General features: G+C 43.2%; 1 protein-coding gene across 3 annotated transcripts; it reads left to right on the top strand.

Annotated features, from left to right (window-relative positions):
* Nucleotides 1-476: 476 nt before the first annotated feature.
* OTULINL (OTU deubiquitinase with linear linkage specificity like) lies at nt 477-25,871 on the top strand. Of its 3 annotated transcripts, none has more exons than XM_059489012.1 (8): nt 477-649; nt 16,419-16,578; nt 16,687-16,718; nt 16,823-16,914; nt 19,059-19,208; nt 20,000-20,128; nt 22,296-22,568; nt 23,655-25,871. In XM_059489012.1, exons 1-8 carry the CDS (start codon nt 556-558, stop codon nt 23,832-23,834), a joined length of 1,110 nt encoding a protein of 369 aa, XP_059344995.1. In that variant the 5' UTR covers nt 477-555; the 3' UTR covers nt 23,835-25,871. The 3 variants fall into 3 exon arrangements, with proteins under 3 accessions (XP_059344995.1, XP_059345003.1, XP_059345011.1); XM_059489020.1 differs by lacking the exon at nt 477-649 and adding an exon at nt 4,436-4,653; XM_059489028.1 differs by lacking the exon at nt 477-649 and adding an exon at nt 4,927-5,039.
* The last annotated feature ends 113 nt before the right edge of the window (nt 25,872-25,984 follow it).

Genomic DNA, 25,984 nt, shown 5'->3' with positions numbered 1-25,984 from the left:
TGAAGTGATTTAACCATATTCTGTGTAAACTTTGCTTTTACATAGCATGGTCCATAACCATAGGAAGGCATGTTTGTGTGGACCACCTGTTTCCTCTTCATGATCCCACTGTTTCTACAGGAGGCACATGGATTGCAGGATAAGTAATGTTGAGCTTAGCAATGACACGTGACATTGGAGCTGAAAAGAAGACGCTGTGACTCTGTGTGGACTACCACTGAGATAGTGCCATGTATGGGTGCTACACCACAGTCTGAAAAGCACCCTGCAATCTCCATCCCTCCAACAGCTTGGGAGATGCAGGGCGAGATAGCAATGTGACCTTTATAAATAGCTGAGTTATGCTCAATTTTTTTCTTGTGGCTTGGATATGGAGAAGCATAGACAGCCTGTGTGACTCTGAAGACTTTAGCGGAAATGAAACAGGAAGCCAGATCCTTTCACAGCTTGTTGGTCTGTGAAGACAAGCTGAGTCTGTAGAGACTCCTTTTCTAACCCCAGAAAAAAGCAACCAGGGGAGAGAAGTCCAGCCGGGGGTGATACTCTGGAGAGGAGATGCAGAGGCAACATGACAGAGGGGCCAGCAAGAACAGAAACCACTTCATTGAACACAAAAACAGAAGCAGAATTAGCTCAGAGAGAAGAGTCGGTAAGTTCATTCTGCTGTGCTATAAATTTTGGCATGTCAACAAACTGGTGATCACCTAGAGAAAACCCTGTGCTGCTGATTGCAGCTGCATGGTTACTACTTTTACCTGTGTGTCAAACCACCTGACCTTGATAGTAGTAATAAGTTATGATAAACAAGGAAATGGTTCTTGACTGTTAAAAAGGGCTTGAAAAACTGAAGCAGGAAGCTGTCACCAGTTTTGCACCTCGGCTTCCTACTTTTACTGGGTTGGATGCTGCTGCCTTTGTCTCAGCACTCGTTTGGAATTGCTTACATTCTTTGTGCCATGATTATAATCCTGCTTCTCACCTGCAGATGAGCACAGCAGTTGCTTTGGCTACTGATTCGTGGGCTTAAACAGACCCAGGCAAAATGTCTTCACACTTGCTTAGCAATGGCTTTCAGTATAAGCTTTTGTTTTAATTGCTGTGCACTTCTCACATGGGTACAAGCAGAGGGAGGTAGTCACTGTCATGGCTGCAGCTGGGAAATGCCATGACCTGCAGAAGAACCTGGAGGTTCATGTTGTGCGAAAGTTCATAATACTCCCCTAAAGGAAGAAAATGCCATAAATATCCCTAAGTAGTACAACTTTTCCATCAGCACATAGCCCTGTTTGAGTATCAGAAACATATGCAAAATGCCATGACCAGGAAGTCTGGAGGAAGATAATTCAGTTTAGGCTGCCTCCAGTCTGAGCTCCCTGGAGCTGTCCCCTTGTCCCTGCAGAGCTGCTGCCTACTCAGAGGAAAAGCACAGAATGCATTATTTCTGCTGAAACCTACTGAATGCATGCACTGTGTAAGGCCTGCTCTGTCTCTCTACATTGTTTTGTGGGAGCAGATCCAGAGAAGGACCATGAAGTTGATAAGAGCACTGGAGCACCTCCAGGAAGACAGACTGAGAAAGTTGTGGTTGTTCAGCCTGGAGAAAGGAGATTGTGTGCAGACCTCTTAGCAACCTTCCTGCGTCTGAAGGGAGCTTGCAGGGAAGCTGGAGAGGGACTCTTTGTCAGGAGCTACAGTGATAGGACAAGGGGTAATGGGTTCAAACTGAAAGTGGGGAAATTTAGGTTAGATATTAGGAAAAAATCCTTTACTGTGAGGATGGTGAGACGCTGGAACAGGTTGCCCAGGAGGGCTGTGGATGCCCCATCCCTGTCAAGGGGAGTGGGACTAGATGATTTTTCAAGGCCCCTTCCAGCCCTAAACATTCTATGATTCTCTGAAATATTTTAGAGAAATTGACATTTTCTGAAGCAGCATGTTTCCAATTCTGCAGAGTCTGTGAAAGAAACTGCCTTCCAGTTAGCTGCTATTTCCATTTCTGCTGTTGATACCAGCTCAGATCTGGATCTTGTTTGCCCTCTCCAGGATTATCCTAACCCACATTCATCTCACAGGAACAGCACACACAGACCAGCCCAACAGTGCAGGAGGGTTGTGTGTTACCTGGCTCAGTCTTACAGTGGTGTTTATATCCAACAGGTTGTGTGTTACCTGGCTCAGTCTTAAAGTGGTGTTTGTATCCAACACCAAGGAGGGAGGCAGGTGGAAGCTGTCCCATCTCACTCATAAGGAGGAGAGACAACACTTTCCTGCCAAAGCCTGCAAAGGTCATAGAAAACTCTTATTGACTCAGGGAAGAGGTCCAGAAAGAGCTTAAGGAGAAAGAAAGGGCACTATGGACAGTGTTAGTTTAAAAAAGTCTCTCAAGAGGTTTCAGGTAAGTGATCTCTGAATGACTGACTGACTGACTGATTGATTGATTGATTGATTGATTGATTGTCCCAGGGTTTACCCCCATGCATAGAGGCCCAAGGCCATGCTCCAGATTGCAAATGCATGGGGGAGAGAGCAGAGAGCTGTGAAGAGGGAAGGGCTCACTGATACAGGGCTTGATCTGTAGACATTGTACCATACATTTAATCTCTCTCCTCTGATGAGTCAGCAGCCACATAAACATTCACTTTCAAGCCTGCCTGCACAGATAAATCATCAATTAAATCCTAAGATCTTAATTCTCTTAAGGTTAAGAGAATGTAGAAAGATGCAAACCTGGATTTAACTGCAATGCTAAACCATCTTCTGCCACCAACACTGGCCTGGCCAAGGCACGAAAAAAGGTGGAAAGAGAAGCTGAAGGATGTGATAACTGCAGACAAGATCTGGAAATAAAATAAATAAATTCCAGCCGCCTTCAAGCCTTTGCAGGTGGATGCCATGCAAGCTGTACTCTGGCATGTCTCTCAGCTGCAGCTCCTGAGACACAGCTACACTGAACACAATCTGCAAGTACAGAGAGAAAGCACCAGGTAACTGGTGCTGTGGAGAGGCACAGAGGTGGCACTTAGGAAATTTTTTTCAAATGGATTTTTTGATGGAGCGGCACACAGTGCTACTTACACAACAGACAGCTTTAGGCCTCTAAAGTCAACTGTTTACTTTTGCTATTTTTAGCTGGGTTTTAAGCCTAGATTTACTTGGATAAATGTGTCTATGACTTTCTGCAAATGCAACTAAGTGAATGCTTGGCACACCAATATTTAGCAGGTTTTGCCTATTTTGTTCCTTGCCCAGATTAACTGAGATGGAGGAAGAAAAATCTGATATTCATGCCAGGTGATATAAATCTCTTCAGTGTTTCATGAAAAGTCTTGATCTTCAACCACTTTAATATCTTGTGGTATTTTAGGGGAAAAAACCAAACAAACCCAAACAAAATCCAATAACAGAAGATTGTGTAAGCTTGTCTTGGCTCTGTATGGGAGCAAACTGCTTGTAACTCTGTAAAAGACTTAAGTCTTTGTTAGGACCATCACAATTCCTTTCTGTTTATCCTGCAAAGTCCTTAATGAGATGGAAGAATACTATTCTTTAATGTGTAGCCAGAAAAGAAAGTATACCAGTCTATGCAAATTCTCTACATACATGTGAGAAATGACACATAAAAGGCTATTATAAGGGAAGGTACTTGGCAAAGGGGAATTTCTTTTTGGATGAATGCACACCATTTTGTTAAAGGGTGAGGGAATCAACATTTAATGGCAGGGAAAAAACAACAAATAACTTCAAAGTTATTAAGTTGTGGTTACATTTAATGGCTATATTTCAAACAGATGATGATGGTGTTGGTCTCCATTCAGGGAGCTGGAATCCCTAGAAGTGTTTCAGGCAACCCCATCCCTGGAAGAGTTTCAGAGTCAGGTTGGATGGGGCTTTCAGCAACCTGGTCTAGTGGGAAGCGTCCCTGCCCATGGCAGAGGGTTGGAACTAGATGATCTTTAGGGCCTCTTCCAGGTCAAACCATGGCATGATTCCATGCTGCTACAAAATGTAAAAGAGCGTGGTGTGACACCCGAGCACAGACAGTATCTCACTACCGGAGGAACGGCACGGGTTGCTGTGGAAATGGAGAACTCCGCTGGGAGACAGGCCGAGAGACGGTGACAGGGCTTATCCCTCCCTCCCGGCTCCCGGGCACGGCCGGGTGGGATCGGGATCGGGGCGGCCCCGCGGGATCCCCGCCCCGGGCGGTGCCGGCGCTGCCTTTGGAGCCGGGCGGGATCCCGGGGAGGCAGGAGGTGCCGGCGCTGCCTTTGGAGCCGGGCGGGATCCCGGGGAGGCAGGAGGTGCCGGCGCTGCCTTCGGAGCCGGGCGGGATCCCGGGGAGGCAGGAGGTGCCGGCGCTGCCTTCGGAGCCGGGCGGGATCCCGGGGAGGCAGGAGGTGCCGGCGCTGCCTTGGGAGCCGGGCGGGATCCCGGGGAGGCAGGAGGTGCCGGCGCTGCCTTCGGAGCCGGGCGGGATCCCGGGGAGGCAGGAGGTGCCGGCGCTGCCTTTGGAGCCGGGCGGGATCCCGGGGAAGCAGGAGGTGCCGGCGCTGCCTTTGGAGCCGGGCGGGATCCCGGGGAAGCAGGAGGTGCCGGCGCTGCCTTTGGAGCCGGGCGGGATCCCGGGGAGGCAGGACGAGAGCGGCCGAGCGGGTGAGGCGCGGCGGGGCTGGTGGGCGGGCTCGGAGGGCCCCCGGAGTCGCGGCGAGGGTTTGGCTTTATTTGCCGTTTCTTTATTTTCCCCCCTGCTTTATTTTCCACTTGACTCTTTGGGGGCCGTTTTCCAGGAGTGGCGGTAGCCGGAAAGCTGCTCCTAGGGCTATCCCGGCAGGACAGCCCGGCTGTGCTCCCGCCCGTGTGGGGCCGGGGGCCGCGGGCGTGAGGGGAAATGCTGGGAGCGTGAGGGGCTGAGCTGCCCTGGGAACTGCTGTGTCCTGAGGGCGGAATCGGTGCCGGCATGCGTGGGGATCGGGATTGTAAAACAGCAGCGTGAGCCTCTTTCAGCTCGGGCATTCGGCCGGGCCTTTGCTTCGGGGGCGGTAATTTATTTTTGTTTTTTTCTTTTCCTTACTATGTGCAGTGTGAATCTACGTGTTGCAGACTGGCTTGTATTCCCGTCAGAAAGGTGAAGGTTTAGGAAAAAGGGGCTCATAAATGCAGGTGTGTGTGATTCAGGAGGATCCAGGACGGGGCCGGCTGCAGGTGGTTCTCGGTGTCAGGAATCCTGAACATGATCCAGGTGGCCAGGAAAGCCAAGGGCATCCCAGTCTGTGTCAGCCACAGTGCGGCCAGCAGGAGCAGGGCAGTGATTGTCCAACTGTGCTCAGCACTGCTGAGGGCACAGCTCAAATCCAGTTCTGGGCCCTTCTCTACAGTAAAGACACTGAGGGGCTGGAGCGTGTCCAGAGAAGGAAGAGCAGCTGTGGTTGTGAAGTGTCTGCAGCACAAGTTCCATGAAAAGCAGCAGAGGGAACTGGAGCCTGGAGAAAAGAAGGGTCAGGGTTGACATTTTTGCTCTCTACAACTACCTAAAGGAGGTTGTAGCCAGGTTAGGGGGTCAGTCTATTCTCTCAGGTAACAAGTCATACCAGGAGAGATTTAGATTAGATATCAGGGAAAATTTCTTGGCTGAAATGGCGTTCAGGCATCAGAACAGGCCGCCCAGGGAAGTGGTTGAGTCACTGTCTCTGGAGATATTTATTAGACATATAGATGCGGCACTTGGGGACACGGTTTAGTGGTGGGCTTGGCAGTGCTGGGTTAACAGTTAGGCTTAATTTTAAAGGCCTTTTTCAGCCTAAATGATCCTGTGATCTCTTATGTCACTGAGAAGTGGTTGTTCAGACTGAGCATACTGTGCACTATCAACTTGCTTTTCTGCTGTACATTCTGTGGTACATTTCTGCTTTGATGGTTACTCATCCTGTTCTCATTTTGCACTGCCTTTCTTACTAAACCAGCTTGTTTTCTCTTTGGAGGAGCTGTACAAATTGCATGCAGCTCATACTTTCATTTTTGCAGTGGAGAGAGAGACAGATTTCTGTGGTATTTAGTGGGTGAGTTGAAGCTAGCATGGTGCTACCTGCTCCATTGCTAATTCGTGCAAGTACCGTTATTCCCACTTCCGTCCTCTGGCCCGCTCCAGTTTCAGCAAGTGGTGAAACAAAGAGGCAAAATATGTGAAACAGGAAGTAATGACAGGCTAAGAAAGCTTCTTTGTAGTCACTGAAGTGTGCTTCTTCAAGAATTTAATTTCTTTGCTAGTGGACAGATAATTTGATTAGAAACTGAGGGTGGTCTCCTGGTGGTAGGAGGAAAAGATGCCATTTTCATATCTATAAAACACTACCAGGTGAAGGGTGTTGGAATTGATTTTGGAGGGGAGAAACAGCATGAACTGCTTGTCAACATTTAAATCTAAGTGCTTTTATGGATAAGTATCTGTATTTGGGATTTTTAAAAAATTAATTTTTGTAGTTCTGAGATTTTTTGCCATTTTTGGATATAAGGGGTTTTTGACTTTAACTGTTTGGAATATGTTAAAGTGAAAAAACACCACCACCTGCCTAGGTGGTGTTCATTTCCCATTCAGCATCACGACTTTCTGTCCACCTGTTTCTTAGATAGTTTCCAGTTGAATCTTCACATCTTATCTACCAAGGATCAGACAACAAACATGAAAGGGTTTTTCCAAAATGTATGCAGTTTTTCTTGAGCTTAATGTTTGAAAATGTTTGATCTTGCATGACTACCCAGGCAAATGAGTTGAGATTTCAGAAATACTTGTGCTGAACCTCCTGACCCCACACAGCTGAACTGTGGGAGTCACGGTGCCAGACTGTCCTAGGAGAGATTATTATGGTTATAATTTACTTGTTTTAAAAACACAGGGAATAACCAGTACTCAGGAGTCAAAAGGGAATATAATTACACTGCTTTCCTTACACTTGCATAACTAAATTTGGGTGTGATTAGAATGGCATAAGGTTTACCTTAAGGAGCTTCTTAATCTCCTCCTGTTTTAGGCTGTGACATTATTTTTTTAATTACCTTTGGGCTGCCTAAGTCATATTCTAGTGGCATTTGATAGCAGTCTGACTTCTGAAAGAGTTACAGTACTCTTTAAAGTGAAACACTAACCTGAGTTGCTTTCTGACATCTGGCCCTGAGTCACTTCAGGATGTGTTTTCTGCTTTGATGGAATTTGGGGAGGCCCAGTGAGCACAGGGCATCCTTTCCTCACTCCTGGCCAGGTGCAGCTGGCCTGGTGCCGGTGTGTAGCAGCAACAGGGAGCTCTGCCCATGTGCTCCACTGCTGGCATTCCCAGCATGGCAGATGCCAGTTCCTCAGTGCATGGTTGCAGTGCTCTGGATCAGACAACAATGCTGTACCTTTCAGGAAGACAGAGAAACAGCTGCCTGTTAGTGGAAAGGTCAGAGTTTCATGATAGAAAACAGGAGTTCCACTTCTTCAGCCACAGCAATGAAAAGCAGTCACTGGCAGTTTTAAGAGGGGTGTTTGTTGCTAGGAATCTTGTACCAATTCTGAGGTGTTAGAGTTTGTTTTGTATATTACAAAATTTGGTTTGATGAAAGGTTTGGTTTTTTTCCCCATGAACAATGTGACTCATGACTGGACTATCTGTTGCTTGATAACATAAAAGCATTACAAAAAACCCAAAAGAGTTGTGTCCCAGCATAAATGAGGACATAAAGGAAGTAAGGAGACTACTGTCCACTTCTTGAGAGGGCTCAAGTGAAGGCAAACATTGTAAAATATTTCAAAACTTGTACAGCTTTCTTCATGAATTTTCTGAGAAATTTTGAAGTCAGCATCTTTTGGTTTCTTTTCAGCCTTATGCTGTGCTTGTAGCTTCTTCCCATTTTTTCACTGCTCTGCACACTATGCATTTTTGGCATCTTCCAGATCAGAGTGCCTGGGATTTCTCTGTAGCCTATGGGGACATGCTGGAAGCTCCTGACAGAGAGAGCAAGTGTGTGTCTCTGGCTCCTGTCCCCATGTCACCAGTGAGGACAGATGCCACTATGTACCTGTGCAGAGGGATGTGTCAAGCAAGGCAGCTTGTACTGCCTGCACTTTTCTTTCAACAGACATCTTTCTGAGGAGAATGCTGTAGGCTGAGCAGAAGACGTGTTCTCTTACTTGAGCCCTATTCTGTGATGGTGGAGGGTTAAAGGTGTGGCAAGATGTGGCTGTATGTGCTCAGTCTCTGGTCCTTTTGCTAGTTCTTCTTCAGCAGGACCCCATCTCAAGTGCCCTGTCCATACATAGCATGTTGCTAAGGTTTTCCACATATTTGAAGTGTTCAGCATTTATGTTTCCAGGGCAGGGTAGTCGCATTGGGTAAATGATGCTTTGAAAGTGGGAAATGTGTACCTTAGCATCAAACTAGTGCCTTGATATGATGTCGTGTCTATGTGGCTTTGACCATCATCAAGTCTGCCCTTGTATCTGTGCAGCAAAGCAGCTCCAAGGCAAGGTGCTTGGCACTGCCTGAAGGTCAGCTGCCACCAGGAAACCACAGAATGGTTTGGGTTGAAAGGGACCTTGCAGTCCATTTGGTTCCAACCCCCTGCCATGCACAGGGACACTTTTCACTAGACAGGCTGCTCAGAACTCCATCCAACCTGGCCTTAAACACTTTCAGGGATGTGACATCCACCACTTCTTTGGGCAGCCTGTCCCAGTGCCTCACCAGCCTCACAGTGAAGAATCTACCTAATATCTTACCTAAGCCTGCCCTCTTTCAATCTAAAGCCATCACCCCTTATGTCACTAAATTCCTTCATAAAAAGTCCATCTCCATCTTTGCTGTAGGCCCCTTTAGGTACTGGAAGGTGCTATAAGGTCTTCTAGGAGCCTTCCAGGCTGAACAACTACAGCTCTTTTAGTCTGTTCTTATTAGAGACGTGCTTCATCCCCCTGGTCATCCTCATGGCCTCCTCCATGGACCTTGCACCATTAGGTCCACATCCTTCTAATTCCAGGGGTCCCAGAGCTGGATGCAGTACTGCAGGTGGGGTCTCACCACAGGGGAGGGCAGAATCACCTCCCTCGAGTGGCCAGCAAGGTTTTAATTGCCAAGTTTGTGCAAAATCAGTCTTTTGCAAACTTAAACACTGGTTTCAAGATCGATCAAGATAGATCAAGATCAGGTCTATCTGTACGACAAAGAGAAGCCCTACCTGCTTTTCCCAGTTTTGCTCTGAGCACAGCACCACGCCAGGGGTTTGTCTGTGAGCAGCTTGGAGATATGTTTATTGTTTTTCAATTGTGGTTTCATTTTGGGTTATTTCCTGCACGTGAATTTCAGCTGTGACCTTCTTGCCAGAGGCCAAGGCCTTAAAATAGGGGGTTTCATATAAATGAAGAACTTTAAAAATTATACTGCTGGGCTCCATGACAGAAACTCTCCAGGACCCTGTATTTCATTTTCTTACTTCACAGAGTAAGTCAAGCTTACTTTGTCTGCCAAGTGCCAGGCCCTCAAAAAGAGCTCAATATGCAAGGTCACACTTAGCTGTATTTTACAGGAGTGCATGATTAATATTTTATTTAGTCCTTGCCATGTAGCTGTCTGATTTTTAGGCAGTTTGAGCAAATGCAGAGGTGTCAGGGAGCTGTGGTCTATTGATCCCTGTGACTGATGTCTGGAGTGCTTTGCTTAAAAGTTCTCTTGCATCCAAATGTCTGTAAAAATACCAACTGTGCATTAGCAGTGACAGTAATGACAGTGATATTATTATGCATGATAATACTAATGCTACTAATAATGTGCTTTTACAAGTAGAAAGCTCTTGCACAGAATATTCTGAGTTCTTGGATCACCTTTTTATGAAATGTTTCTGTTAGATATGAATTTGGTATTACACTGAGGAATAACTTAAATTTCAGTGATTATCTTGATGCAGTCAGTTTTAGCTTTCAGTATGCTTTTTTTTGTGTAGTATTTTAGGCCAGAAGTGCCTGGTAATGCACTCTCCCAAAAAGGCAGAGGACTCCTGTGTGCTTGAGCTAATTAAAATATGCCAGTTTGGAAGTGCTGCCCTTGGGATGATGGAGAGAGAACAGGCTTTAAACACTCCAGCTACTTCCATACAAGTACCATGAGCTGTGCAGAATAAAGCTGAAGTTTTGGCTTTGGTCAGACTGGGCACTGAGAGGCAGAGGGGAAGAGATGCAAGAGCAATTTCTGCCATTTGCATTCAGAGTGATGGCTTTGATATTTTGCTTTCTTTGGCCTTGCTTTGTGCTTCTAATTGACCTTGAAAAGAGGGGAGACACAAGTAAAACACTGCTGGAATAACTCTGCACATACCTGCTGAGGAAGCACAGGCTTTGTGATCTGGTGCACCCCCAGGAGATAGGAATAATTGGTGATTATTAATCATAAATTATATGTAATTACTAATCCAGGTGAAAAGTGCACAGCTCTGCACTATCTGCACACAGAACTGGGTGCACTCAGGAGAGGGCCCTGCTCTGAAGACAGACACAAAATCTGTGTGGGGTGCAGCAGTCAGACCCAGTACAGAGATGGGAATGATGAGCAACATGGATATAGTTTGGTGAGATGGGGCTGGCTTTCTGCTTGGACAGTGATCAAGCTCAGAAGAGTTGACTTTTTTGTTTGTCATGGGTTATTTGATCCTGCTGTTTTCCTGGATATCAGTTGGGATAACTTTTTATCACCAGATAGTTTAAAATTCCTTCGACTGTCCTGTGTTGCGTGCTTACAAAGCATCCAGGCAGAGCCAGGGGCACTTCCTGCACTGGGAAACCCCAGGAGTGGGGCAGCTGCCACTGGGCCGCTGCCTGGAGAGACCAGGAGGAATGCTGCCGGTGGTATGCCCAGCCACCTAGTGACTGTGCATCCTTGGAGGGTGGGGTGGTTGGTGCAGGTCCTGTGCTCTCTAGCAAACAAGATTTAAAAATCAGGAGGAGAAAAATTACTGTTATTGCTAAGAAAGACTTAAGACTTCTTTTTCCCCCCCTAACCAGGTTTCAGTTATCTAGGCATATCAACATAAAAAAAAAAATATGCATTTATACTTAGGATGCTCAGGAGGAAAGTATTTCCTTTATTCTGTTATTACTTCATTCTATTGCCTTTATAGTTTGGATTCAGCATGGCAAAAAAAAAAAAATACAAGAAAAGCATTTTGAGAATTGTGAAACAACTGTGAATGGCATTAGGGTTGACTCAACATGCAATTCTGCAGCAAGCAGAATAGGAATTCTTAGAGTGGGCTTCTTTCAAATAATAGATTTAGTGCATTTACGTAAGTTCTGTTTGAAGTGTACAGGCATTAAATAGCAATTCTGAATGGGAACGGATTTTTTTCCACATTAAGAAAAAAACAGTAGCAGATATTTCATAGGTTCCTTCTTTAAAAGGAGGTTATTTTATTTTTTAATTTTTTTTTAATAGGAATAAGAGTTTTAGAGAGATTCATGTTTTTTTAATGGCATGAAATGCTTTTCATGTGTTTCTCATCCAGTATTCTGGACTGTAAATTCTCAGAAGGCTTCTGTCATGCTGTTTCTTACTTAAATGGAAGTGGGGCTAAGCATTATTCATCTTGGATGAAGCACCCTGTGCCTTAAAAAGGAAGCTGAATTGTACAGGAAACGAAGAACTGAACTTTCCTTTTGTTCTCATAGGCATTTGTAGAGAGAAAATGGTATGTGCAGGCTAAGGCATGCATTAATATCTTGATTATATAGCTGAAAATGGTTTTGTAATTCTAGTTGGGTATATTTTAGGTGATCACCCAGTAGGTAAGAACACATTATAGTTGTTGCTGCACAGTAGCAATAAGTTGTGTCACAACTGGATAGATACATTACCACCAGCAGTTCCTGTTGATGATCAGGGAGTCTGAAGAAGGCTGCTAGTTCTATATTCTCTGTATTTTTCTGAAAAAAAAAAAAAAAAAAAAAAAAGACTGAGGGAGCTCTAAGAGGGCTCTTGGGAAAGCCCCACGCAGAAGATTTGTGTAAATAAAACCTTTCTTGCAACTGATGGGCCTCAGTGTTACCAAAACTATTCTCTTTTCTAGGTAAGTGTGTGATTCTACTTGTGGTTTGGGGCTGGCATTCTCATTTGCTTTTTGGTTTTTTTGATTAGAAGGTATCTGATCAGCAGACATGGTTGAACTTGTGATAAATCATTGATGATTAGAATCTTTGTCTGCAAATTATTTTCTTTTCCTTATTATATAAAGGAGACATCCTCATCTTTCCTCTTTGTTAGAGCATGTGAATGTTGCTCAACAAGTTGACGTTGCTTTATTCTGTAAAGGAAGGGGTTTGTAATGAAATAGTTATTGACTTAAGCAGTGCTTCTCACATATCTTGGTGTTTGATCTGTTTTCAGTATTTTTCTTTTTTTTGTGTGGTGCTGATCATAAACTGGGAAACAAAAGAATTTGTAATCTCTTGGCACCACTTAAAAAGACATATTTCTCTCTTCTAAACTCCTATGTGATATAATCTTCTGTAGGTATTGAATTTGTATAATTAATAATTTTTCTGTGTCTCCCTCTTGGCTCATTCAGTTGAGGTCTACGTACACATGTGCCTCATGGTTGAGCCTACTCTATGAGGGTAAGTTTCTTTGTTTTCCCTTAAAAGAGCGACTTAGCCTTTTCTGTAACATACCTGGGGGCTGATGGTGTAAAATCTGAAAAACAGCAATGTGCAGCAACGTGAAGAGAACTGCATGCACACCCTGAACACAGGCAGACTTGGGCCTCCCTGCCAAGCTTTGCATGTCTCAGTTCAGGGGTCTCCCTTCCTAGCTCTGCATCCAACAGAGGAGCGAGAAGGAGGGGTTCAGGTGGGGCAGCAGAAGGGCTGGCACAGAGGCATCCCACATTCTGCCTCCCTCTTTGAATGAGGGTGTACCTGCTTTTTGGGAACTGGGAACATAATTTTGTGTGATGGGAGTATGAAACCTGGCCACTTCATGGTGACAAGTGCTATGTCCTGCTTTCAGTACCAAAAAGACCATGAAGAGGAATGTCCCAAAAAGAAATCATTCTGTCATGTTTTAATTTGGGAAGATGCTCTGCTGTCTTTCTGATGGCCTTGTTAATGGTATGGAGGAAAACAATAAAGGGTGATTGCACCATCAGACATGCTGGGATATTCAGTAATGCATACAGTGCTGCCTGCTAGTTCCCAACTGATCTCTGACATTTTGCATTTCATCAATTATACATAATTAAGGTGGCAGCCTCCAAAAAAATTGTGAGGGAGTCAAATGTGAAGCAAATCCTTTAGAGATTCTTCCTGAGTTACTTGAGAATGAAACAGGTGTTTCTTACTTATCTTTTTTTCTGGCCTTTTTTGTTGGTTTTTTATTTCTGCGTGTCTCTCCTGCTGACTTTGCAGGGGGCAAAAGCTTAAGGCTTGGCACTAGCAGGAAGCTGATGTGGCATGAGAAGAAAACATGGTGAACTACTTGCTCTGTAAGATAAACATTGCTATCAGCTCCTGATCAACTCCAGCACTGTTCAGCCTCTGTTCTTCCAAATTTCTGCATGGCAGAAGAGTCAGGCCTCCCTGTCATGCTGGTGCTCACAGTCAATCTTCAAGAAGATGGAAGCCCAGCAGCTGGTCACAGCACCAACTGCTCCTTAGCTGTCACTGCCTCCTGAGGAGCAGGATGAATTGTGCCCTTATCCCAGGGAATGGATTTAATGTAAAAATCTGTGGGCTTATTGTGTTCCCCCCACTAATGTGTTATTAATTTAATTGCTCATTGGTTTCTGAAGACTTCTGAAAGGTGCAGGGAGGGGGGTGGCAAGGTCTATTTTAAGCTGCTGCCTTCTTTAATTTATGCTTATGATGTATTTTTTACCAGCAGCACTTTGTGATCTAACTGCTACTTCTAAATGTCATTTGCTTGAATAAAAAATGTAATTAATTTCTAAATGTGACGTGAGCACTGAAAATATTAACTGAATTGCAGAGGGCTGTTCGAACAGCAGCTTTCCCATGACAGGAGGGAAAGTTCATGAAGTCCAGGGTATGCTGCAATACAAGTGTAGCAAGAATACTCAAAATCACTTGTTTGCAGGTTTTTCCATTGTACATTAGGCTTTCTTCTAGGGAAATACCCATGTTGAATAAAAATGGGCGAGCATTATTTGGTTATCTCATGTTCTCTGATACTGATTTGTGTTTCTGATGGAAACCAGTAACCCTGTGCTTCCCAGCACTCCTTGAAGAGCAGTTGCTCAAGCCCCTGTTAGCCATAGGCATTGAAAGAGAGATGGTTGAACTCCAGTAGCCTGAGGTTTTTTCAGGATTATTACCATCAAAAACTTTTCCAAAAGATTGCTTGATTCAGTTTAAAAACTGATGCAGAGCTGTCATCCTTCTGCCTATTAAAAGGGATAAGGGAAGAAATTTTGCATTCACGTGTATTTCTTGGTTCTCCATAATGCAAAGTATGTAATTTTAACAGATGGACCAGCTCTTGATTTTTTTTTTATAGAGCTAGTTTGTTCAAAATCAAATGTGGGAGTGGACCATACAGTCCTTTTACGTAATGAAATTAAAGTCTGCTGCAACTTTCCTTTGATATTGTTTATTTAAACTGGTGTTAATTTCAGTCATCATTTGGTTTGCATACAGCAGTGTAAATCCAGAATACCCTGGGCTGATATTGATCCTTGGGCTGATACTGATCCATGGGCTGAACATCTGTGAGCCATCAGGTTCCGTTCTAGTGGACAGAAGATTCAGTTATTCAGAGTCCATGGAGTTTTTTTCCAATGCTGATGCATTTATCTTAAAGAAGAGAGAGAAAAAATTGCAGTTGCTTGATTCTGCTGGGGTTGTCATTTCTCTAGGTAGAAGTTTGTGTGCTTATTGAGAGTGTGCCTACCAGTGGCCCCCAGGAGGGAGTGGGAGTGTGTTTATATGTGTGTGTGAGCTGTAAGAGGGAGTTCCTGGTTTTTCTATGAAGTTTTCCATTTCCAAACCTTACAGCTGATGTTTTGTTGTCTTTTATTTGGCATCAGTAATAAACTGGAGTTTTCTGGAGCTTCAGAACTAGCACACCAACCCCACCTCTGATTACTTAAACTTTATGGACACCTTTTCATTTACAGCTCTTAATGTGCCTTTAGTTCACAGGAGAGTTGAGGTCTGTGTCTCACCACCAGATGACTTGCATACAAAATCTTGTAATAAAACTTCTTCAAACAACAGAATATTGAGAAAGGCCAAGTATCAGCTCTGCTCTGTGTATATATGCAACAGTGCTCGTAAAAATGAGCGCATCACTGTTTATCTTGTTGCTAAGGTTAGAATTGATATGTGACTCTTTGATGGGATTGTTGTCCACAGTGCATGGGCTTAATTTACTTGGAAAACTTAAGCCCCTCTTAAATTTCCTGCTAAAGCCAGGAGGGGCAGAAGTTCAGCTGACATAAAACTATGTGGAATGAGTAATCCCCTCTGCAGACTCCCTGGAGAAGGATCTTTTCAGCCTTCTCTATGGATGCCTCTATAAAAAGTTGAGTTCTTTTAAGGTTTTGTACTAAATCAATAAATAAGTTAATAACAGAGCAGCTGTTCATCATGAGCTCTGAGAATTTCCTAAATTCAAATTTCTCACTTAGGGAGATGATGCCTTTGTCAACTGTTCAGTCTCCAGGCCCTCTTTCACTTGTAGGTCTTCTCATCAACAATAGACAACCTTCCCTAACCTTGTCTGTAATGCCAGGGAAGCGACAGAACCTTGTCCTTGTTTATGTCTGTGAAGTGAGCGTGTACCCTCTCTGTGATGATCTCCTGAGCTTTCTACCAAATCCCTGGGGAGAATCTTTCTCTGGAGTTTTAAATTGACCCTAAATTTACCCAAATTGAGGCAGGAACATTCCTTTAATTCCCCAGGCAGTCATATGATGCTTAGTCAGCTAATATTGCCTTATATGGCCCATTTGTTGACTACAAGTAAGTCCTACGAACCTTTAAAGTCGTGTCTTTAAAGCCACGACTTAGAGACAAAATAATGACAGTACACATCTCTAAATCAGCACATCCTGAAGTAAAAAAGAATAACAGTTTTTTGTTATTTTTGGTTTTTTTGTTATTGATTAGTGTGTTTGATGCCACTCTTCCTGGGACTCCATTGTAACTACATATGTAGCCTTCACTGTGTGCAGGATACTGTGGAAATGTGAACTATATGTTCCCAAGGCCCTAGAAACTTGAAAAATTGAAGTAAAATATATTAATCTTTTGCATGTCATGTTTTGTGTTTCATTTGAAGCGATATCATGTTTGGATGATCTTTCTTTTTGCAAGAAAACAAACAGAAACAAGTAGTTCAAAACAGTGATAAGATTTTTCCTTTCTCTTTTGATCCCTATTTTAGGAAGGCATGAGGTGTGGTCCTGGAAAACAGCCAGCAAGGAATCCCTGTGTCTCATGTGGCAAAAAGTGAAAGTGCAGCTAATGTTAAGCATGTCCTTCCTCACTGCTCTTTTTTGGTATTGCAGAAGGCTGTACAGCTTTTTAGCACAGCTGCTGAAACGGTAGGTTTTTATTATGCAGACTTTAATCTTCCACACTGTTGTTTACTTCAGTAAATACTGACATTCAACACCTCCTCTTTGACACCTGTTCCATCATTTGTGTTTCAGGTGGAGCAACTACCTTCAGAGGCAACTTATAAGTAAGCTTTTTGTTGTCACTCCACATTCATTAATGACCCTCACAGCTTCCCTTTAGATGCACAACAGCAGGACATAACTAATCTGTGAATCAATCTCAATTTAGGGAATCTCAGTGTGCTGCCAGAAGTTGATCTACTTGGTTATAGTGCAAGAGAATGGAAAGGAGAAACAAAGCAGGCCAAACAGATGAGGGAGGTAAGAGTTAAATTTTAATCTCTGCATGAGGACAGGGGAGAACCAGCTCCTGGAAAAGGAGTAGCACTCTCAGCACAAACAGCTGCAGCAGCTATCAAGGCCTGCTGCACTGGCTAGTCAAATGAAAAGCAAAAGGGACAGCACAAACATAGGTCTAAATAAAGAATGCAGCAGTGCAGGTCAAAATGTAGATCAGGTTTTAGTCTTGTATATGTTCTAAATTCCCTCTTCTAGCACCAGCAACCTTAACAGGAAAAATCATCCCCAGTGCTAAAGCCCAAACCCAAATAATGTGGTTTGGCTTAGGTGCTGTTACTTGGCCAGCCTTTGATTTAAGGTAAAAACTCTTACTCCAGGGATGAAGGAAGCACCACATCCATTTCACTTCCAGGCTCTGAGGGTCCATGCTTGGCAGCCTTGCCCTCTCCAGCATCATCAGCTGCAGCTGGTGGCAGGCAGGGCAGGAGCTGGCATCTAACCTGTGCCAGCTTGGGTGCTGCCCAGCAGGCAGGGAGCTCGGGTGCTGGATGGTGGCCATCCCATGCCTTTGGGCACAGTCCCCCTGCTCCAGCTCTGCACCCAGCCCAGGTGCTTCTGTGCCAGTGCCTTCTCTTCCCCTGCACAGGGTGCTGCTGGCAAGACAGGCAGTTCAACTGCACTGGTGTATTTGACATGTGTTGGCTTTAGGTCATGCTATCAGAATCTCAAAGCAAATGCATATCAAGAAGGACTTAAAAGGTGAAAAGAAGTTTATCCTACTGGTAAGGATAAACAGTAACATAAAGGCATTGTAGAAAAAAGAAGATAGTTTTCAAAAAGCTGGGATTGGATTCAGGTGATGAACAGAGAAAAGATACAGTTTTGCCACATTAAATGCAGGAATGCAGCAGTACCAAGAGTTCACAGGACAACACACAAGGGAAAAAAACTATTTGGAGGAGCAAGTAACAGAAAGTAGCAAAACTTCTAATAAATTTGCAAGCCCATACTGGGCAAAAAGCCTTTCAGAAAATCTATGAGCCTTGTGGATGACCAGACCTGAAAAGGAGACTCCTGTATATGGAGCAGTCAGTGGATGTCTGGTTGCATCATGTAGAAGTTGCCATGGTAAGGAGTGCATTTTAGGATGAGGTCTTGTGAGATCCAGCATATCATGCTTGCTTGTTCCCAAAAGGAACAATCCCATGTTTGTCTTGTCTCTCCCTTTTTCTCTCCTTGTCCTAGCTAAACAGTCCTTCTCCCTCTTTTGTGCTGGCTCCTGTCCTCTTTTGGATGTGGTACACTCAGATGGTGAGCTGATAAAGCAGGTCATCTAGAAAGAGGCTTCTCTGAGGCCCTCAAGCTTGCTGAAGCAGCAGGAAACTCCCTCAGCAGAAAGAGTTTAACAGGCTTGCTATCTCAGCTAGTACAGTAAGGGTAAGGGGACAGAGTGCAGCTGAGAAGTGGTGGTGGGATGGGGTGAGGGAGTAACCAAGATAAACCGAGGATGAGGAATTGAGACCATCCTGCTGCCCCCTTCAGGAAGCAAACTGGAAGTGATGGAGCCTGTGGGACTTGGAGAGTCCTCTCCCTAATTCTCTGCTAGTTTATTGCTCAGAATTGTCTCAGCAAGGGCTCAGATGGCAGCCAGTGGTAATGCAGAGTGTGTAGCTGGACCAAGGGCCGTCCACTTCAGCACAGAGCTGCTGTTGCTCAGGTCAGTGTTGCACCATGGGTTCAGGTCAATGTAAGGAGATGTTTTTTGCCAGAAGTAGTTTTCTCCATATACTCATTCCTGCCCTTTTGCTGCTGCATCTCACATGTCAGTGCAAATTGTTAGAATGGTTGAGGTTAAATCTATGTTGATCTGCTCTAATTTTGTTGACCATGTGAATGTTTACAGTAGCAACAGTGCAGAGACTCGAATGAGTTGCTGGGTTTGGAAGGAATGCAGAATCACTCTTAATGGGCAGCGCCAGTCCAAGGTGTTTACAAAAACATGGTGTTTAACATTTCTGCGTGTATAAATCTTAAAAATACACTGTCTTGTTCCAGTTGCTCCCTCTTATGGGAGGGAGTAGTTTGGAATTGGACTTCAAACAACATGGGGGTTTTTTCCAAGGCTTAATATTTTTTAGTGCTAATTTTTCTTGGTCTGTTTCTAGGCATATGAAGAATTGTTTAGGAGCTGTCATATCAAATACCTGAGACAAGTCAGGAGGGACAACTACAGTGTAATTAGAGCGGTGCTTTTTCAGATATTCAGCCAAGGCATTCCTTTTCCTTCATGGATGAAGGAAAGAGATATATTGAAGGTAAAATTAATTTCCTAAATGAACACATTTTAGCTATCCATGCACAGCAGAAGAAAGCTGTGTTCAATGTGAAAAGTGGTATGCTGGCTGTCAAAATGGAGAATCACTGTCAGAATTCAAAGAGAAGTTTTTCAAACCCATTGAACTGCATTTAATTGAAAAACTGTCCCTAATCTAAGTATACCGATGTGATCATGAGTCTAAATGATGTAACAAAAAAAAATAGTAGAAGTGGATGGATGAATGTATTAATGTTCCTGCTACCCTGCTAGATGTCACTCCCTTAACTCAAGAGGTTATTTGCATCCTCCCCATTCACATCCATGCAATGTTCAGTGGCTCACTTAGGAGCTGCTGTGTTGCTGGAGCAGCAGGTATCCTGCCCTGAACTCCAGGAGCTTTTTCAGGAGACAGTGACAGGGAGGTGGGATCTATAGCTTTTGCCTGTAGAGATGTGTGTGCAGACTGGAAGGTGTCTGTAATCCTAAATACCTCACTAAATTTGGAAATATCCAGCTTTTCCAGAGTGTGGGTTATATATTTTGCTAAAGCATATTTTCATCTTTTTTTTTTTTTGGCTGGCCCTGTTTTAAAAGTTTCTTAAGGACTTGGCAGTTAAGTGGCTCCTCCTTCGTAGCATTTGAATTGTGAGGTCCATTTACTTTGTTGTTTGAACTGTACAAACAGCTGATAGAACCACATTGTAAATTGTATGTAGACAAATTTATATAACCTTATACTCTGCTTCTTGCTATGGTTATGATTAGCTTGCCTTTTATTTTTTTTCCCAGCTCCCAGAAAAGCTTTTGTATTCTCAAGGTTGTAACTGGATTCAGCAGTACAGTTTTGGGCCAGAAAGGTACACGGGCCCCAATGCCTTTGGGAAGCTGCGCAAATGCATGGAGACCTTAAAGACAAACGTGAGTATCTGGGAAATGGTTGGGAGGAATAAAAGCCTTGAGAATTGGGTTCAGACAGAGTTAAGGAGCTTCTCCTGGTTGCATATTTGTGGGGCAGCCAGCCTCCCCCCCAGGTTCACACTGCTGAGTTGCTGGGAGGGCCATCGCCTCTCCTGCAGGGGAATCCAGGTTTTGGTGATCCACTAGGCCAAGTACTCAGGAGTTCCCTGCAAGTTAGGGAGGCCACTGTCCCCACAGCTAGTCCTTACCATCAAGTGGCTCCTGAAGTATCTCATCATTTTGATTAAAAGTAAACATGGTGTATGAAATGCTTCTAGATTTCCTCCCAGCTGGAAAGGAGTAAACAAACAATGAATTTTCTCCTAAAACAATTGTATTTTCTTTGCTTCTATCCCCATTAAATGTTTTAATCATCCATTTTTGCTATAATTTCTCTCTGTAAGCTTGCACTTGATTGCAAAGACCTGTCAGCCTCACTGCCCCCTCTGCTCAGTATTGCCAGATTGCCATCATCCCCAACCCAGGACTATAATTCGTATTTAATATAAGAATTATATTATAATATTCTTATTTAATATAATTAATATTTAAAACGTGGGGAGATTTAGTAGCCCCAAAGCCTTCTGAAAGAGAGATAAAGAGTTGGCCTGTCAAGACCTTGCACCTTTCTTGAGCTCCTCTGGGGTTTCTGCACATCTGCAGTGGTAGTAGTTGTTAATTAAAAAACAAAACAAAACAAAACCCCAAACAGACTAATTAAGCTCTAGAAACAAAGCATGAGAAAGAAAAAGAGGGGATTAAAACAGATGATTTGGTCCCTTGCCTGCACCCTTGCTGTGCCAAAGTGCTGCATGTTCTTGAGGTGGGCCTGGTAGTTGTAAGGTGCAGTTATCATTTTGTTCTGGTTGCTCTTTGCGTTTCCCAATGTTGGGTTATTTGGCTTTCATTTTTAGCTTGTTGTAGTTCTTTTAGCTGTGGTAGTGCATGAAGCATTTAATCTGCATTTTGAATAAAAAAGTTTCAAGTTAAAAGAATGAATAAATCCTTACAATTAACAAATTGTTTCAAAGCAACTCTGTGATGCCTTATGCTATTACTGGGCATGAGGTATAGCTCCCAGCTTCTTTTTTTTTTTTTTTTTTTTTTTTTTAGTAAAGATGGTGTTTGGCCAGTGAGATGGATTTCTGCCTGTTTTTACTAACAGGTTTCTTTGCTGCCTTTCCCACCTCCATCATCATAGAATCATTTAGTTTGGAAAAGACCTTTAAGATCATTAAGTCCAACCATTAACCCAGCACTAAACCGTGTCCACAAGTGCTACATTTATACTTTTAAATATCTCCAGTGACTCGACCACTTCCCTGGACTGCCTGTTCCAATGCTTGACAACACTTTTGATGAAGAATTTTCTCCTGGTATCCAATCAAAATCTCCCCTGGCAAAACTTCAGGCCTTTTCCTTTTATTCTATGACATGTTAGCTGGGAGAAAAGACCAACCCCCCACCTGGCTACACCCTCCTTTTAGGTAGCTGTAGAATGTGATAAGATTTCCCCTTCAGCCTTGTTTTCTCCAGGCTAAACACCCCCAGCTCCCTCAGCTGCTCCTCATCAGACTTGTGCTCCAGACCCTTCACTAGCTCCACTGCCATTCTCTGGACATACTCCAGCACCTCCAATGTCCTTCTCATAGAGAGGGACAAGAAGTGAACACAGGATTTGAGGTGTGGCCTCACCAGTGCTGAGTGCAGGGGGACAATCACTGCCCTGCTCCTGCTGGCCACACCATTGCTGGTACAGGCCAGGATGCCATTGACCTTCTTGGCCACCTGGGCACACGCGGGCTCATGTTCAGCTGCTCTTGACTAGGATCCCCGCTTTTCCACTCTCTTCCTCTGAGCCACTTTCCAGCCACTCTGTCCCCAGCCTGTAGCACAGCCTGGGGTTGCTGTCACCCAGGCAGGGCCCAACACTTGGCCTTGTTGTACCTCAAACCATTGGCCTTGATCAGACTGGGGGCTGCTGCCTGCAAATGCTGTTGTGCCTGGGCTCTGTCATTTAATAGCTGCTTTACACTTAGACCAGGTTTCTGTTCCTGTTTTGCCATCTTTTGTGTTAAATAGAATTCTTAATAATTTTGCTGATATTCTTTTTCTGTGTGCTTTCCAGTGGGCTGAAATAAGTGCTACAAGAGATCATGAAGAAAGAGGAAGCATGTGTAATACACTATTTTCTGATGAAAGCAAGGAATACAAACTTTATGAGGCCATAAAATTCATCATGCTCTATGAAGTTGTCGAAGCCTATGAGCAGATAAAGAGCAGGGGCAAACCTGTACACAACCTTTTTAGCCTCCTCTTTGATCGTGACTCTTCATCTGACCCTCTGAGTTTCATGATGAATCATCTGAACTCCATAGGGGACTCTATTTGCTTAGACCAGGTAAGGATATAGATGAAAAATCACAAAACTTACTCCATCTTTGTAGTGATCAGGTGATTGTATTATACATCATCCATGATAGCTGGCCCATTTTTTTAAGTAGACTGAGGATAGTCATTTATCTTCCAGAAAAAATAAAACTGCAGTAAGAGCGGACCAAAAATAAATGCTACAGGTTATCAATAAGACATAGTTTAGAACAGTAGTAACTTTGATATTTAAAATAGTTTTAGATTATGCTGTTTTGACCAGTTGTTTTGCTTTTCCTATCTGTTCCACTATGCCAAATCCTGTAGCATCACTTTTTTCTTCCCACCCTGTGGTTCTCCTGAGATCTAATGCCTATTAAGGGTAGGTAGTAAGAACTCTACTAATCACCTTTATAAGTTAAGCTTTTTGTTTCCTGTTTTATTATTAATGAGAAGTTCAGTGCTGACATACAAACTCCACACTGGCACTCTGCAAATGGTTTCACTTTCAGATGGCTGAAATTATTTTTTACAATTTCAGTTATCAAGTCAATTTTTACGTGATGCAGTCAGATTTAGGAGCAGTTTGATTATAACTGGACAAAGTTCTGCTCTGTCTGGCTATGCCCAAGGATATGAACTTTTCCCAAACCTTTTTTTTTTCCTGATTAAGCAATCCATTGCAAGAACTATCAATGAAGATGCTAGTTCTCTAGTTTCATATATGTGAAGTACCAAGAAACCTTTTGCTTGTGCTGTAATGTTTTCCATATGTAGCAAGTGATCACAAGGTGGCAGGCTTCCCATTTTTTCAGGTTGTATCAGTCTTGGTAACAGCTATTCCTTTCTTGCTCCCCAGTCAGCTGTGTGAGCTGGCTTGGGAGCAGGTTATTTATGGTGCCAGGCAGAGGATGAATGTTTCTACATGCAAAAGAGAAGGGGAAGGGCTGTTGGGAATCCCCGCAAACTTTTAATGTTTTTACTCCACTAGCAAAAGAGCTCCTTCTATTCTTTGTCGGCTATTTTGAAGCTAAATGACTTGCCTTAACTTGGATTACCTTCAGCTTAGTTTTCGAAGCCTAGAAATAAATGTCTTACAGATTTTTTTCATTTTTAGGTTGAACTGTTTCTTCTTGGATACTTACTTGAAGTAAAGATACGAGTTTACAGACTGCATAGGTTTAATACAGAGGAATTTCAAGTGAAGTATCCAGCTGAATACCGAAGGGAATGGAATGAGATTGCTCTCGTGACTGAGGATGACCACTACTATCACATTCCCCTTTTCAGAACGTGAAGGACCAGTGACTTTCTTTTTTCCTTTGTATTGTATAGTGAACGACCAGTTCCAGTGAATTAGGTTTCTAATCAGCAGCAGTAAAATCTTAAGAATGCTCATTAATGATTACAAAATGGTTTATGGGTTTATTGTGTAAACATTTTGCTTTCCCATTGCAGATCAGTTCACCATCAGTCAGCCATAAAAACCACAAAATATATTGCTATACTATCTGGGACTAAAAAATGATGTTTGAGGGCTGTCAGACAAAAAAAATTGGACTGCCTGACAACAAAGGCAAATGTTATGCTGGGTTTTCCGCTGCTAGCCTAAGGATTTACTCTGACAGCCATGGATGGGTTATACTCAAGTGCCTAAAGCAATGACTGCCTTTCTCTACTCCTATCTGTCTCTAGCTAGGGAGGATGACTCACAGAGGAGGGAAATCCCGAGGTCCCACAGTTTATATTCCATGCTATTTAACTTGCATTTACTTGGTATGGGAGGATATAAACTGGGGCCTCTGCATGGCTGCTTGAAATCCACTTGGCTTCCCTTGTTGCCAGAGCACCTCTCTCCAGGGATGGGCACAGCAAGCAGCAGCAGGTTGGACTTAACTTCAGACATGTGAAACGGAGCTGTCTGTACCCAGTGGTGCTCCCTGAAGGGGAAGAACTGTTACACAGGGGGAAGAATCAGCACACAGGAATGCTGTGCCAGATGAATGGAAGATCTCCTGTGTAAGTGAGTAAAGTACATTGCTTTCTCCAAAGTAAAAAGGGCAGCGTAAGAGGTAACACCCAACAGAGTCACAGCCAGTGGCTGTGTATGGCTTTGGTCAACTTGTAAATCCTTTAAGGGCTGATTTCAACATTACCTGCCAAGATTTCCTTTGCAATTCATCTGGGAAAGCTCTGCATGGAATACAGGTCAAAACACTGCATTTTCAGAAAATATTAATTTTTTAATGCATTATATGAATTCAGCAGTGTTGCATATATGTTTTATCTTCTGATTATGTATTAATCTCCTTGCCTAAGATTGATATATTTAATTTAGACCTCTGTGTTTGAAGTAGTATGTCCAGGACAAGTAAATGAGATTTACCTTCCTACACGGAACATTTTGCTCAGTTCTGTTTTCTAGAAGAATCAATGTGTTTTGATTATTTCAAAATAATGGGCCTTAACTTGAAGAAGTATTAGATCTCACAAAATATTTATGAAAAGCTTACAATGCCACAGGCTAATGGTTATATTGAAGAGGGTGGGATTTATTAAGAAACAAAGCCTCTCCTTTCCTTATCCTAGAGATATAGCGGGAGAGGCAGGTTTGTTTTATTAAACCTGCAGGATAAAATGCAAGCCCGTAGCAGAAATGGGAACAGGGCCTGCAGGAGCCAAAGCAGCTGCATGAAGTATCTTCATGGTAATGCTTGGAGTCTGTGGAGTGTGCTCAGTTCCTTTGTGTAAAGAAAAGCTATTTTATCCCTTATGCTCCTTTTATTTGTGTGTATATGTGTGTATATATATATTTATAAGTACAAACACCTGAGTTCTCTATTGTAGCTGTTTTGTTTTCTGAAAGTTTGAATTCAGTTTTGTTAAATGATTTGTAGATTTTAATTAAGAAGGCTTGATAGCTGTAATAACTTCATCTCGTCAAAACCTGCACAGCAAGTACTTTTATTTATTCAAAGAAAGTTTTTTCACTGAATGAAATAATTTTCTTATTTTAGATTTGGTTTTGCTCTGCATGGGGAAAAGTTATAATACTTAAGTATATAGTATTATTATCTATTTTGCATCAACAGTAACACTGACAGTTATCAATAAACTTGTCTATATTTTATTCTTGTTTTGGAACAAATAGACATACCATAAATAAGTATGTGTTTTTGTAGTGGGCTTTTTAATGATTTCCATATTATTTGTGTTCAGGAATACAAAAGCATTCCAGCTAAAAGTGATAACTTGTGAAAATGTACATTTTTGTGATCTTGAGCATATTAACAGCAGGAAATTAATAAAAATCTAAAACAGACAGTGGAATTTACCTCGCCAGTTTGGATGTTTGCATCTGAACCAGGTCACCTGAGCCAGGACTCTCTGCCTTGTCAGTGGAAGGCAGGGGCACATGGACAGCCAGAGGGGTGGGTCTCCAGAAGG

The sequence above is a fragment of the Ammospiza nelsoni genome, chromosome 1 (assembly GCF_027579445.1).
Source record: "Ammospiza nelsoni isolate bAmmNel1 chromosome 1, bAmmNel1.pri, whole genome shotgun sequence".
Taxonomy (NCBI): Eukaryota; Metazoa; Chordata; class Aves; order Passeriformes; family Passerellidae; genus Ammospiza; species Ammospiza nelsoni.
Note: the sequence above shows the minus strand (reverse complement) of the source record. Positions and strands in the feature narration are given on the sequence as shown.

Coding starts and splice junctions, on each gene's coding strand:
- OTULINL (XM_059489012.1), top strand. CDS start 556: ATGCAGAGGCAACATGACAGAGGGGCCAGCAAGAACAGAAACCACTTC. Junction 16,719..16,822: donor CCTTCAGAGGCAACTTATAA/GTAAGCTTTTTG, acceptor ATCTCAATTTAG/GGAATCTCAGTGTGCTGCCA. Junction 22,569..23,654: donor ACTCTATTTGCTTAGACCAG/GTAAGGATATAG, acceptor TTTCATTTTTAG/GTTGAACTGTTTCTTCTTGG.